We start from the raw sequence: 14,389 nt of genomic DNA on the forward strand, positions 1-14,389 counted from the left end.
GTGAGGCCCCAGCCCAGCCAGCAACTAGCACTTTTAGATCCTAACCAAGAGCAGCATGGAATGCTTGGAAGCAAGACAGGTGGCAAGTTTGGATCCAACCCAAGATGACCTGCCAGGGAGCAATCCCTGAGCAAGAACTAGCCCATCCTCACCCAGCTGGATTCCACATCGCAACTCTGCTCCACCCACTCTTCCCAGAACCCCAACTATGTCCAAGTACCCAGCTAGATTACAGCCTTACCCTCTCCCCAGCCACCAGACCGTCTGTACCTACAAAGATCAACTTCCCCTCCCTAGCTAAGCCCTTCTCTGTGCATGGACTAAGAGGGTGGCAGAGAAAGAACACGTATAAAACCATAAACTAGAGACCAAAGGTTGAATCATGACTGCTTTTGCCTATGCCTCAAAATGTGAATTGAACTAGAGCTTTCCAACTTCCTCTAAACTGTTAATACCAGGGAGACCCTCAATGCTCTTCAGAAAAAATACAAAAAAAAAAAAAAAAAAAAAGACAAAGTAGAACAAGAATCTGTGAAAAGAACATAATAAAAATTAAGCCTAAGAGAAAAAATAGTACCCCCAGGTCTGAGAAGGGTTCTCATGTGGCTAGTAGGACTCCTCTACATTCCAGGAAACAGCAAGGCCCATTTAGATTCTGGGCTCCAGTGAGTTCCCACTGGGTTCAAAATCCTGTCACCACAAGTTAAGTCCCTTAAATCTCTGAACCCCACTTCCTTGTGAGAAAGCAGAAATCCCCCAGAAATGATCCGCAGCCAAGTTAGGGCCCACAGGCCAGTGCCCGTTCTAGGTAGTAGGCTGGTACTGTGCCTGGTACTCCTGCTTATCTGAACTTTCTACCCAGACCCTTGATGCTACCTACCTCCCAGGGCAATCTGAGAAACACCATGAAGTTCCTCCACACACAGTGTGCTACCATACTTTAGCAACCTGGTCCTGCAGACTCAGGTAGTTACAAAGCTCTGTGTCACCAACCACCCGAACTGCACCCAGTCTTTCTCAGCTAGGCTAGAAGACAGCCATCACCGTACAGGCAGAGCATATAAAGTCGAAAATGAGGCCTCTGTTTCTGCTCTTCTGAAGACTTCTTTTTCCTGCAAAGGGAGGTATGCAAACCTAGAAAACACCCTGCTTCAACACTCCCCTTTGAAGAAGCCATCACTTAAAAAGGAGGCGGGACAGGTTAAGGGTTCAATGTTCAGTTTCCTTTAATGACCCCCATCTCCCTGAAGGGCAGGTACAGGCAGCTAGGCGATGATGACAAGAGATGTTTACTTGAAGATCTTGCCCTGATTGAAGGTTTTGCCCACATGCTGGAAGGCCCCCTCCCAGGAAAAGTACTCTCGAACCAGCGTCTGGGTCTCCTCGCTGCCAGGATCCAGTTTCCGCCACGTATAGGACTCGTAGTCCACCTGCCAATCTGGACTCAGCTGGGGAGAAAAAGCCAGGTTAAGAAGCGTGTGGTCCAATCAGATCCTGCCCCACACCTGTTACTTCCAGCTCAGCCACATGTCATCAGATCCTAAAACGCCTGTGACTGTGACAGTTCCTCCTGTACACATTCCTTGAACTCTCCTGAATGCCCATAAGCACAAGAATGAGAGTGTGCTTCCCATCTCCTTGCCCCACCCTAAAGAGAGCAACTCCTCCCCTACTCCTTTCCTCACCGGAAAGGCAAGCTCCTGGCCTCGGAAGACCCAGACTCCAGAAATGGAGCTGCTGTTGTTGGTTCCAAAGAGGATGACACTGGCAAAGGCATTCTTCCTCAGCTTGTCCAACCGTTGGAACATTCCTGACAGGGCCAAGGGAGAACAGAATCACAGTGGGTACAGCCTTCAGAATCACAGCACCCACTGCCTTGGCCTCCCCCTCCCTCAGCCCACCCTCTTCTCACCAGTGATGAGGTTACAACTCATAAAGGTCTGAGTGAGCTCCTCAGGGAAGCGGTACTCAGCGTACCACAGGGACCAGCCATCCTTATCGAAGTGCTCCCAGAAATACGGCAGTGCCACAGTGAGAGTGTCCTCATTGGAGTACTTGCGCTTAAATTCGTCCAACACAAAGGTACTGAATGGAGAAAAAAAGGCAAGATCGATGAGAAGAAGGTCCTACTGAGGCAACAAAGAGTCGCCAGGCTAAGAGAAGCTAAGGACGAATTTCACTTAAAATGTACTGGTTTAAAGGAAGAGCTCACTGGACTGGCAGATGGGTACAAGCTTGTAACAGAAGAAAGCTAAGGGCGTAGGAAGAAGGGCCTAGGCCACTCCTCTGCTCTCTCTCTGCAGTCTTAAGTAGGCTAAGCTCGAAGACAGTGGGACACCACACACACACACACACACCCAGGGCCTGAGGGAGACCTGACCCAGGAAAAACACAGCAAACTGCTGCCCCCTGGTGGAAACCCAGAATGAGCGCTCATCCTTCCTGGCTAGCCCCTAGCCCCCTGGCTCCCTCCAGGGCCCTTTCCCACTGAGTCACAGTCCCTGATTCACCCAAGTATCTTCCCCTACCACAGGCCTCTTCGGGTTACACACACTACAATATGACAATGGAAGCAGCAAATGTTCTCAAAGAACCTCCGCCCCAGACTTTATACGGGTGGCCTTGAGTCACTGTGCCCAGGAACAAGCCCAGATGCTGAAAAGCCCTTAGGTTCAGCTGATCTTTGAGGCAACCTGGCACACTACACTGAGAAGGCTCAGCTATAGAGTTCCTCCCCTCATGGTAGGGGTTCTCTTTTTTTCTTTCCAGTTATAAAACCACATGCTGACTGAAGAAAATCATCTGCAATGCCAGTAAACAGAATTAATGTTTATGTACTTCCCGCTGGTGACTTCCCAAAGATGATGTATATAATTTTGTGCCTTATACAATTTGTTCATTTAACACTGTCCCCCTATCAGGGATTTTTTTTTTTTTTTTTTATTCATTTGAGAGAGATCACGAGCACCCAAGCACCCAAGTTAAAGCATAAGCAGGGGTGAAAGTCAGAGGAGGAGAAGCAGACTCTCCACTGAGCAGGAACCCCGATGTGGGGCTGGATCCCAGAACCCCAAGATCACAACCTGAGAAGGCAGACACTTGACCAACTGAGCCACCCAGGCACGCCTTACAAATGTTTCAATGGCTACATAATCCTCTACTGTAAAATGTGCCATAAACCTATTTAAGAAAACCCTAAGGATGCCTGGATGGCTCAGTGGTTGAGCCTTTGCCTTTGGCTCAGGTTGCAATACCAGAGTCCCAGGATCAAGTCCCACATCAGGCTCCCCACAGAGAGCCTGCTTCTCCCTCTGCCTATGTCTCTGCCTCTCTATGTGTCTCTCATGAATAAATAAATAAAATCTTTGGGGAAAAAAAAATTGGGATGCCTGGGTGGCTCAGTGCTTGAGCGTCTGCCTTCAGCTCAGGGCGTGATCCTGGAGTCCCTCGATTGAGTTCTACATTGGACTCCACTTGGGAGAGTCTGCTTCTTCCTCTGCCTGTGTTTCTGCCTCTCTCTCTCTGTCTCTCATGAATAAATAAAAGCCCTCGGGATCCCTGGGTGGTGCAGTGGTTTAGCGCCTGCCTTTGGCCCAGGGCATGATCCTGGAGACCCGGGATCAAATCCCACGTCAGGCTCCCAGTGCATGGAGCCCGCTTCTCCCTCTGCCTGTGTCTCTGCCTCTCTCTCTCTCTCACTGTGTGCCTATCATAAATAAAAAAAAAAAAAAAAAAAAAAAAAAAAAGCCCTCACTAAAAGTTTAATTGGACCAATTACTCATTAGTGTAAATGATGCTAACAAACCCTAGAGTTAGAAACCATTCCTTTCCCTCTTTCCAGATAAGGTTAAGTGGTGTGACCTGCCCACTATTACAATATAGCAAAGCAGAGGCTGCCCTTGAATCCTCGGTCCTGTGTTCTTTCCCAAATACACAAAGGAGACCTCCTCTGAGGTGCTTCCCCCTCAAGCACCCAAAAAAGGGACTCAGGGTTTTTCTCTTCATATCAGCCTCATCTGTTTGAACTTTAAAATTTATGACCATCTTGTATCCATTCCACCCCAAGTGAGGACAGGCTCTGAACAGCTTCTGGAAGGCCTTAAAAGAACTAGAACTGAAAAAAATAATAATAAAATTAAATTAAATTAAATTAAATTAAATTAAATTAAATTAAATTAAATTAAATAAATAAAATAAATAAAATAAAATAATAAAATAAAATAAAATATAAAATAAAATAAAATAAATAAAATAAATAAAATAAATAAAATAAATAAAATAAAATAAAATAAAATAAAATAAAATAAAATAAAATAAAATAAAGAACTAGAACTGGGGCACCTGTGTGGCTCAGTTGGTTAAGCACTTGCCTTTGGCTCAGGTCACAATCTAACGACCCTGGGATCAAGCTGCGCCCATCAGCCTCCCCACTCAGTGGGGAGTCTGCTTGCCCTCTCCCCTAGCTGGTCCCTCTGCTCAACGCATTTTCTCTCTCAAATAAATAAATCTTTAAAAAAAAAAAAAAAAAAAGAACTAGGGTCCCTGGATAGCTCAGGGGCTGAGCATCTGCCGTCAGCTCAGGTCGTAATCCCAGGGTCCTGGGATCAAGTCCCACATCAGGCTCCCCACAAGGAGCCTACTTCTCCCCCTGCCTATGTCTCTGCCGCTCTAGGTTTCTCACAAAGAAATAAAATCTTAAAAAAAAAAAAAAAAAAAAAAAAGAACTAGAACTAACTCTTGAAAAATAACAGTCTTCAACTTTGAAGACATTACCTTTGTGATGTTAAAAATCCTGGGGAAGCGGGATCCCTGGGTGGCGCAGCGGTTTGGCGCCTGCCTTTGGCCCAGGGCGCGATTCTGGAGACCCAGGATCGAATCCCACATCGGGCTCCCGGTGCATGGAGCCTGCTTCTCCCTCTGCCTGTGTCTCTGCCTCTCTCTCTCTCTCTCTCTCTCTGTGACTATCATAAATAAATAAATAATTTTTAAAAATTTTTAAAAAAATAAAAAAATAAAATAAAAATCCTGGGGAAGGGATGCCTGGCTGGCTCAGCGGTTAAGCGCTTGCCTTTGGCCCAGGATCAAGTCCCACATCGGGCTCCCAGCATGGAGTCTGCTTCTCTCTCTCTGTCTCTCTCATAAATAAATAAAATCTTTAAAAAAAAAAAAGAAAGAAAGAAAAAAAAAAACCTGGGGAAAAATCATCTTGGCAGCCAGATAGAGCACCATGGTAATAGGACAAATTGGTATTAACCAATATTCCCAAAAGGATATGTTTATTAAAGATTTTCAGTCTACTGGTGATTTATTTTCTGCCCAGAATATACAGACCTAACCTCTTGAAAATCTCTAGCTAACAAGTAATTAGAGATTTGTATTACAACAGCATATGTCATTCAGGTTGATTAATACAATTTATATACACACCAAAAAAAAAAATCTGTAAAGAGCAGCTGCATCTGGAGCTTCCTTGGTCTTGTATGAAGTACTTGAGTCAGACAGCCCAAGGGGCTTGGCTAAAGTTTAGCACCACCTTCAGCCCAGGGCCTAATCCTGGAGACCCAGGATCGAGTCCCGCATTGGGCTCCCTGCATGGGGCCTGCTTCTCCCTCTGCCTGTGTCTGTCTGTCTCTCTCTCATGAATAAATAAACTCTTTAAAAAAAAAAAAAAGTACCTGAGCCTAAGAGCTACACTCCAAGTTGCTCCCCAATTGGGGAAACAGCAGCTCCTACTGTAACCGTCTGGTGCTAGGATGCTTGTCATTTACAACTCTCCAAACCCCTATTATGGCCACCAGCAATGTGTACCTTCATGCTAGTTTGTCCCATTAAAAACCATTACAAGGAGCACGTGGATGGTTCGGTCAGTTAAGCATCCAACTTTGATTTCCACTCAGGTCATGATCTCAGAGCTATGAGATGGAGCCTCGTTTTGGGCTCTGCACTCAATGGGGAGTCTGCTTCTCTCTCCCATTCTCCCTCTGCCCCTCCCCCTACTCATGCACACACTGTCCCCTTCTAAAATAAATTAAATCTTAAAAAAAAAATTACAAAATGGCAGAGGGTGAACTCTGTTGAACCCTAACAGACCAACTAAGAAAGGCTGGATGGCTTTGGGTGGGTGAGAAAAGCAGGGAGTGGGTGAGAAAAGCTGGGATCAAGGACTCTGTGAAGTGGCCACAGACAAGACAGGTCTCCTAATGCTTGCAATTCTAATGAAAAACCTAGGGCATTAGCTGATGATGTGAGTAGTGCTAGATGTCCTGCTTTTTTTCACACTGAAAAGTTTCCTTTTACTGTATTCTTTTCTTCCAAGAACCCCAAACTTCATTAAAAAGGTTGGCAGTGGATAGGGGTGACAACCGTCCCATCTATTTCCTTTTCTTTTAGGGGTTTAACTCCAGCAATCTGAGAAATAATGAAGCAGACAGGCACTATGGAGTCATAGTCATCCTCGCTTCTCAGAGAGAATGTTTATACTGCCTTCATCAAAAGGGTAAAAATATAATAAAACAACACTGATGTGGTGTCACTGCTTCAGCAAAGGCAGCCCAGCAGGGTAGACATGAGGCTCTCTGCACCTTCTTATATTAGTTCTGAGGACTCTCAAATCTTATTGAGCATACTTAAGACCAGTCTACCTCCACACCCAATTCTGTGCCTGTCTACATTCTTTGCTGGAAAAGGAGTTCTTATCTTCCCAAATACTAGATATATTAGAAATTTCATTTCCACTTTTAAAATTCATCCAATTCTTGGAGCACCTGGGTGGCTCAGTAGATTAAGTGTCTGCCTTCAGCTCAGGTCATGAGGTCAGGTTCCCTGCTCAGCAGGGATCCTGCTGCTTTTTCCCTCTCCCTCTGCCCCTCCCCACCCAGCTTATAGGTGTACACACACTCTCTTTCTCAGATAAATAAAATCTTTTTTTTAAATGCTTGTGTTTTTTTTTTTTAAGATTTTTATTTATTTATTCATGAAAGACACAGAGAGAGAGAGGCAGAGACACAGGCAGAGGGAGAAGCAGGCTCCACACAGGGAGCCGGACGTGGGTCTTGATCCTGGGACTCCAGGATCACACCCTGGGCCAAAGGCAGATGCTAAACCGCTGAGCCACCCAGGGATCCCCAAATAAAATAAAATAAAATAAAATAAAATAAAATAAAATAAATAATTAAAATAAAATAAATAAAATAAAATAAATAAAATAAAATAAAAAAAATAAAATAAAATAATTAATCCAATTCTTGAGGATAAACTTTCCTTGCAAACAAAACATCTTTTTTTTTTTTTTAAGATTTTATTTATTCATGAGAATACACAGAGAAGAGAGAGAGAGAGAGAGAGAGAGGCAGAGACATAGGCAGAGGGAGAAGCAGGCTCCATGCAGGGAGCCTGACATGGGACTGGATCCCGGGTCTCCGGGATCACACCCTGGGCTGAAGGTGGCACTAAACCACTGAGCCACCCGGGCTGCCCACAAAACATCTTTCAATTTTGTATGGACAACCTAAAATAGCCCTAGCTGTGTGAGGGGAACACACAGAGGCAAAAAGTGGCCTTTGGGAGTCCCATGTCCCCTACCCCCCAATATCATTACCTCTTGGGCAGGTGAGCAAAGGGGTCTTTGGCCTTTGGCTCAGCAGCCAGTGCCTGCTCACATTCATCCATTTCCTCCTCAGGAGCAGGGGCAGCAGCCTTCTTCTCCTCTTTCCGCTCAGCCTGGGGCTTCTGCTTCTCTTCCCGAGAACCCTTCTCTTTCCGTGGGGTGTCTTTTTTAGGTTGGCTCTCTGCAAACTTTTTAGCTGGTGCAGAAAAAGGGAGAGAAGTCAATATCCTCCCTCTTTCCATATGCCTCTAAAAGCAGGCAGTGAGCAGGGTAATGGAGGAAAACTGCCGGGCAGGGAACTAAGGGATCTAGGCCCTGCACTGCTCTGCCACCAGTTCCCTGTATGTCCTGAAGCAAGAACACAACCCTCAGCAACAAATATACGTGAACCTTATTTGTGGGTTCACATAACCCAAAAGCCTGATGGGAAATCAAGGGACTGAGACTGAGCCAACCAGCCCAGAGCCAGGCCATATACTCCTGTATCTCCACAGACTTACCATCAAACTGGGCCATCTTCTCACAGAGTTTCACCTCCCCCAAGACAGCCCGGAACTGGGGCTGGTTAATGCAGGTAAGGAACCAGCGGTTGGTATTGGGGAAGGCCTGGCGGAAAGAAGGCTCCAGGACCTGTCAAAACATAAGGGTAGAATAGAAGCAAAGGAGAGAAAGTTCTTGAGGAGTTTCAAGCCAGAGACATTTCTTTCTACACCAAAGCTCCAATCTTCCTCTCAATCCCTGAGATGGGAGCTCCCTAGTATAGTATACCATCTTACCCTGGAAGGGTACTTCCCATTTACCTTCCTCTTTTTCACTATACAGTCCAACTCAGCGGATACTCGATCCCATCCCCTCATTTACTATAAATCTACTTGGTAGACACGTTCATATGGTGCCTTACATCATTTACAAAACCATTTCATCTACACGTCCAATCTTTCTTTATTTCTTTATAATCTTATTCATGAGAAACACAGAGGGAGAAGCAGGCTCCTCACAGGGAGCCCAATGCAAGACTCAATCCCTGCACTAGGGATCACACCCTGAGCCCAAGGCAGACGCTCAACCGCTGAGCTACCCAGGCGTCCCACATTCCAACCTTTTATTTTATTTACTTATTTATGAAAGACACACAGAGAGGCAGAGACACAGGCAGAGGGAGAAGCAGGCTCCATGCAGGGAGCCCGATGTGGGGCTCGATCCTGGGACTCCAGGATCACACCCTGGGCCGAAGGCAGGCGCTAAACCAGGCGCTAAACCGCTGAGCCACCCAGGCCTACCCATTCCAACCTTTTAAATGTCACGTGTCAGGGCACTCGGGTGGCTCAGTAGGTTAAAAGTCTGCCTTTGGCTCAGGTCGTAATCCCAGCATGATCCCAGCATCCTGGGATGAAGCCCCACATTAAGGCTCCCTGCTCAACCGGGAGCCTGCTTCTCCCTCTCCCTTTGCCCTCCCTCCCTGCTCATGCTGTATCTTTTTGTCTCAAAAAAATAAAATCTTAAAAAAAAAAAAAAGTCATATCAATAAAACTAAAGCAAATAAATAAAAGGCAGGGCAACACAGCTACCAATTACTCGTTTTACTAAGTAAACCACAATTATCTACATGATATATACTATTCACCAAACTTCAGAAGCTAAAGAATATTCAACAGTCAAAAAAAAAAAAAAAAAAAAAGGCAAAAAAGTACTTCAGAATAACAAACTGTCCTTTAAACTTAGCTTTGTAAAAAACTCATTTACCATCTTTTAGTTTGCTAAGATTATATGGAAAATAATCTTGTCAAGAAGACGGAACAGAGCGGTCAGTTCTTTGGCTCTGGTTCTGCAGTACTGGGTTCAAACTCTATGCCACACTTACTAGCTACATTCCCTTGGGCCAGGTTCCATTTCTCCTCACCCATACAGCAGGTAAAGATTAAGATGATCCCTGCAAGGCCCTTGACACAGAGCCTGACACAAAGGAGATGCTTTTTTATTTTCCAATTACTGCACTACTATTCTGGACCCATATTAGTCCAATAGCTGCTTGGTCAGCAACATGTCATCTTCTTTAACCCAAAAACCTCAAAACTAATTACTACCATGCTGATTTTATAGCTTACAGAGGAGAAAAAAAAAAAAAAAAAAAAGAACTCAAGGAATTCTCTCAAACACACACATCCCTCTACCTACAACTAGTAAGTAATGAAACTAAGAACTGAACCCAGCCTGCCTCCAAAAGATCTGGACACTGAAGCTACCAGACCTTCCTGTCTTTTTTTTTTTTTTTAAAGATTTTATTTGGGATCCCTGGGTGGCGCAGCGGTTTAGCGCCTGCCTTTGGCCCAGGGCGCGATCCTGGAGACCCGGGATCGAATCCCATGTCGGGCTCCCGGTGCTTGGAGCCTGCTTCTCCCTCTGCCTATGTCTCTTTTTTTTTTTATTTTTTTTTTTTAAATTGTATTTATTTATGATAGTCACAGAGAGAGACAGAGAGAGAGAGGCAGAGACACAGGCAGAGGGAGAAGCAGGCTCCATGCAGGGAGCCCGACATGGGATTCGATCCCGGGTCTCCAGGATCGTGCCCTGGGCCAAAGGCAGGCGCTAAACCGCTGCGCCACCCAGGGATCCCCTCTGCCTATGTCTCTGCCCCTCTCTCTCTCTCTCTCTCTCTCTGTAACTATCATAAATAAATACAAATTAAAAAAAAAAAAGATTTTATTTATTTATTCATGAGAGAGAGAGAGAGAGAGAGAGAAAGAGAGAGAGAGGGAGGGGGGGAGGAAGGGGGAGAGAGAGAGAGAGAGGCAGAGACACAGGCAGAGGGAGAAGCAGGCTCCGTGCAGGGAGCCTGACATGGGACTCAATCCCGGGACCCCAGGATCACGGCCTGGGCTGAAGGCGGTGCTAAACCGCTGAGCCACCCAGGCTGCCCGCCTTTCCTGTCTTTACAACTAAGCACAAGCACAGCTGGACCCCAAAAATACAGAAACAAACCACATCTCTTCTATCAAACAGAAACTCAGGAAACAGAACATTACCAAACTTCTCAGGAGGGAAGGTAGTCATGGTATTCAAACTTGGGATTCCTATAGACTAGTAGTTACCCGACACCCTTCACATCCAAGTCCTCAGCAGAATACAGCGTAACCTGGAAGACTTAATGGCTTAATTTCTAACCGCCCCCTATCCTCTGCCAACCTAATTCTTTATAAATGTCACCTGTTTATAGAGCCACAACAGGGTGCAGACAACTGTGATGTCAGCCAGTGTCACACGTTCGCCCACCAGAAAAGTCCTCGTCTTCAAATGAGTATCCAGGAGCCCCAGAATTCGCCTCACTTCCTCCTTTGCATTCTCTGTGGCCTATTGATTTAAAAGGATTCAAAACTTAATAGTGGATACCTATCCCTTTCCCTCTCCCCTCCAATGACAGACCTAAGGTAGCTATTTCACTTACAAAGTTCTGGCTCATCCCCATCTTCTTTCAATGGAGTCAGATTCCAGATCACTCCAAATGTATCACAAAGGAAGCTCTCAAGGTCAAATTTCCTCATGGTGCAGTCTGGATTAATTTCCCACTATATGACCTAGTCCTTTATCTTTGAATTTTAGAAGGAACCTTAGAAGTCACCTGATGTAACCACTCCCCTACCATTTGGGATAGCTTTTCTATAACAGAAATCTCTCCTCTGACTACTCATGACAGGCACCACCTCCAACTGGGTCTGTGTAACAAAGAACCCAGACACTATCAACAGCAGTGCTCCAAACTCATACCCCAAAGATTAGGTCTTTTATTATCCACAAATTCTTAGCATCTCCTTTTCTCAATCTATTTTATTTCTTGCTCCTTGACACTCAGGAGCTGATTTCATCCTGGGCCTTGGCTTCTCCCCAAGTTCCAAGGCTTACCTGCTTGTTGTGGTGCATGATGCCCAAGGTAGGAAACACCCAGGTACTGGCTGGGGGCACTATGTCGCTATCAGCAAAGCTCACCCACTGCACCACCTGGGCTGCTGCCTCTGGAGTATTTCCCCGCAGCTCCTCATTGCTCACTGCAGAGGCAGAACACAAAGGTCAGAACTTTGGGGTCAGGCCAACATCGATCCAAGTCCGTAAAAATTCTTCTCCTGTCCACTACAGCTCACCCTCATCCTCTCCTACCTCCTTCATTCCTGGTCTTCCCATTCCCACACCCACTGCAAATTACCATAGTAGGCAATGGCATTGCTCTCAAACACACAGAATCCATCGTCACCCTCAAATGCTGGAACCTGGGATAAAACAGTCAAAAGATAAAATTAAAAAAAAAAAAAAAAAAAAAAACGTTAAGTAAAACAATCAGGAATTACTCACCAGCCAATACTGGGATAAAGTTCTTACATAAGGCTGACAATCCTTACTAAGCAAACTACTGATATGAACTACTACAATCTGAAACTTAGGAACCAGAAATAAAATTTAAGTAACTTGGTATCCCTTACAATGTGAACTCACATGAGAAACCGCAAAGATTTAAATATTATCAACTGTTTATATAAAATCCCTCAATCAAATATGCAAAAGACCAAAAACCAAGTGTCATCTCTCTCCGTATTCTTGAAAGTATTGTGGTGCTCCCTGAACTGCATTTATCTCTTCTCTGTTTAGCATGGTTGTTTATCGACCTCGATAAGCCCTTTGGTTGGCTCATGGCAGATACTCGATATATTTGCGCTGAAAACAGCCAAAACCCATTCTCTTTCCCGCAAATACAAAGAAACTTGCGAATTTTATAACAAGCCACTGAACAGCTCTGCATCGTTTTTAACTATGTGTGAATCTTCACTTAACTCAAAGGAATTTTAAATCACTGAAATATATAAAGAGCAAATTATACAGAAAATTCCCTTTTAAAGGTGGAGACCATTTTCAGAGTGAGACCATCTCAGGACTCTCTGGGTTCTCAGGACCAAAGACCCCTCTCCACTTTTCTACTCACCTTGCCGGCAGGAAATTTACGGAGAAATTCAGGGGTGCGGTTGGTTTGGCCGAAGTGGAAGTGGGGTGGTGCGGAGAGCACGCGGACCTGAGCCCCGCTGTACTGAGCAGCAATGAGAGCCTTGAAGGCCCTCCAGTTTTCAGGATATGTGTACAGGGTCTGTGGGTGAAAGGAGGGGAGGGAACGTTAATGAGCACGAGGCTCTCAGTCGGAAATGTCACTTCCAGGGATAAATTCCCGGAGTTAGGGATCCCTGGGTGGCGCAGCGGTTTGGCGCCTGCCTTTGGTCCAGGGCACGATCCTGGAGACCCGGGATCGAATCCCACGTCGGGCTCCCTGCATGGAGCCTGCTTCTCCCTCTGCCTGTGTCTCTGCCTCTCTCTCTCTCTCTCTCTGTGACTATCATAAATAAATAAAAATTAAAAAAAAAAAAAATTTCCCGGAGTTATTCCCAATCTGTTCAACTCACTTTTACTCCCCCTGGTGAACCACGCTCTCTAGTATCTGCCATGTGTAATCAGAGTCCGCTGAAATGCCCAAGACAGAACTACACACCAACTGCTAAATAAAGCGCTGACAGGTTTGACCTTCCCTAAGGACATCCCCAGAAGCATTCTCGTCTCCTCCAATATATCGTGGAGAAACCCAGAACTCGTAGTTCCGTCAGACTCCACCTGCCGACACATTCCTCCCTTCCTAGAGCTCTGGTTCATTCATTGATGGCTAACGAGTACCTGCCTACTCTACGACTGAGCCGCTCACCCCCTTCGAAAGCATCACTCCCCGTCTGTCTCTCTCTCTCTCACACACACACACACACACACACACACACGACCATTTCCAAGTTCCCCTCCGAAAAGCCACGGAGAAATCGAATGGCATCCTCTCCTCCTAAACCAACTCGGTCTCCCCCAAGAGCCATTCCTTCCCGTCCTGCGTCCCCTTCGTCCCTCCGGTCCTGTCCCGCAGTGAGTTCTGCCGTTGCTTCTCCTTCTGTTAACCGGCCACACGGTCTGGCTCCGCCGCCCGGAGAGCCCTCTCCCTCCCACACCTCCCCGCCGCACGACCCTTACCCGGAGACCGCCCTGCCTGCCCACAAAGACCCTCCTTTGCGCCCCGTCCCTGCTGCTCCCCCACAAAACGGTCGCAAAAGTTCTGTCAACCTGCCCGGATCCCACGTCCCGAGGCGGCAGTGAACCCGAACCCCCTTCTCAGGCCCCAGAAGACCAGGATCCGACATCTCCTGGCCGCTCTGCCCCAGACCCTTCCACCTCTTTGGCCTCCAAGAGCTCCAGCCTCAGCTCCCCGCCGGGGCCTGGAAGCCTTGCTCTCCCAACAGTACGGTCTCCAGACCCAGGACCAGTCCCTCGCTCGGCTCCAGAACTTCTCTGACGCCGGAGGGCTCCACTCGGGCAGAGGATGGCGTCGGATACCGCGACCTGGATCTCCGGAGCCGGCAAACTTACCCCGGCCGCCATGGTGATTCCGCAGAGAAAGGGGGTGGGGCGCTCGGCGCTGCCGCAAAGTAAGCCGTCGGGGAGAGGAGGGGGGAGGGGAGAGCCGCGGAGGAACAGCAGCCGCAAAGCGAGGACGGCACAGAAGGCATACGCACGACAGCTCTACACCCCGCCGCGGCTGAATTGCAGAAAGAAGGGGGTGGGGCCTGCTGGTCGTCACAGGGACAGCTCGCGCCTGCGCCACGCGACTCTTGACTGGCCCGCCCCGCAGGCGACGGAGGCCAATGGGAGGCCCGCTTGGAGGTGCGAGGCGCGGAGGGTAAACCGAGAACTAGCTGGAAAGCCTCCTCTTCCCGGCGA

The 14,389-nt window shown here is 46.8% G+C and overlaps 1 protein-coding gene across 3 annotated transcripts; it reads right to left on the bottom strand.

Annotated features, from left to right (window-relative positions):
- Window positions 1-1,201: 1,201 nt before the first annotated feature.
- On the bottom strand, window positions 1,202-14,220 carry EEF1G (eukaryotic translation elongation factor 1 gamma). 3 transcript variants are annotated; one of them, XM_072789468.1, is made up of 10 exons: window positions 14,039-14,220; window positions 12,573-12,731; window positions 11,802-11,865; window positions 11,504-11,646; window positions 10,811-10,954; window positions 8,107-8,236; window positions 7,598-7,802; window positions 1,913-2,085; window positions 1,686-1,810; window positions 1,202-1,448 (listed from the first exon to the last, which is right to left on the bottom strand). In XM_072789468.1, exons 1-10 carry the CDS (start codon window positions 14,048-14,050, stop codon window positions 1,290-1,292), a joined length of 1,314 nt encoding a protein of 437 aa, XP_072645569.1. In that variant the 5' UTR covers window positions 14,051-14,220; the 3' UTR covers window positions 1,202-1,289. The 3 variants fall into 3 exon arrangements, with proteins under 3 accessions (XP_072645569.1, XP_072645567.1, XP_072645568.1); XM_072789466.1 differs by having other exon boundaries at window positions 13,844-14,065; XM_072789467.1 differs by lacking the exon at window positions 14,039-14,220 and adding an exon at window positions 13,042-13,098.
- Window positions 14,221-14,389: the final 169 nt, after the last annotated feature.

This window comes from Canis lupus, chromosome 21 (genome assembly GCF_048164855.1).
Source record: "Canis lupus baileyi chromosome 21, mCanLup2.hap1, whole genome shotgun sequence".
Classification (NCBI taxonomy): domain Eukaryota; kingdom Metazoa; phylum Chordata; class Mammalia; order Carnivora; family Canidae; genus Canis; species Canis lupus.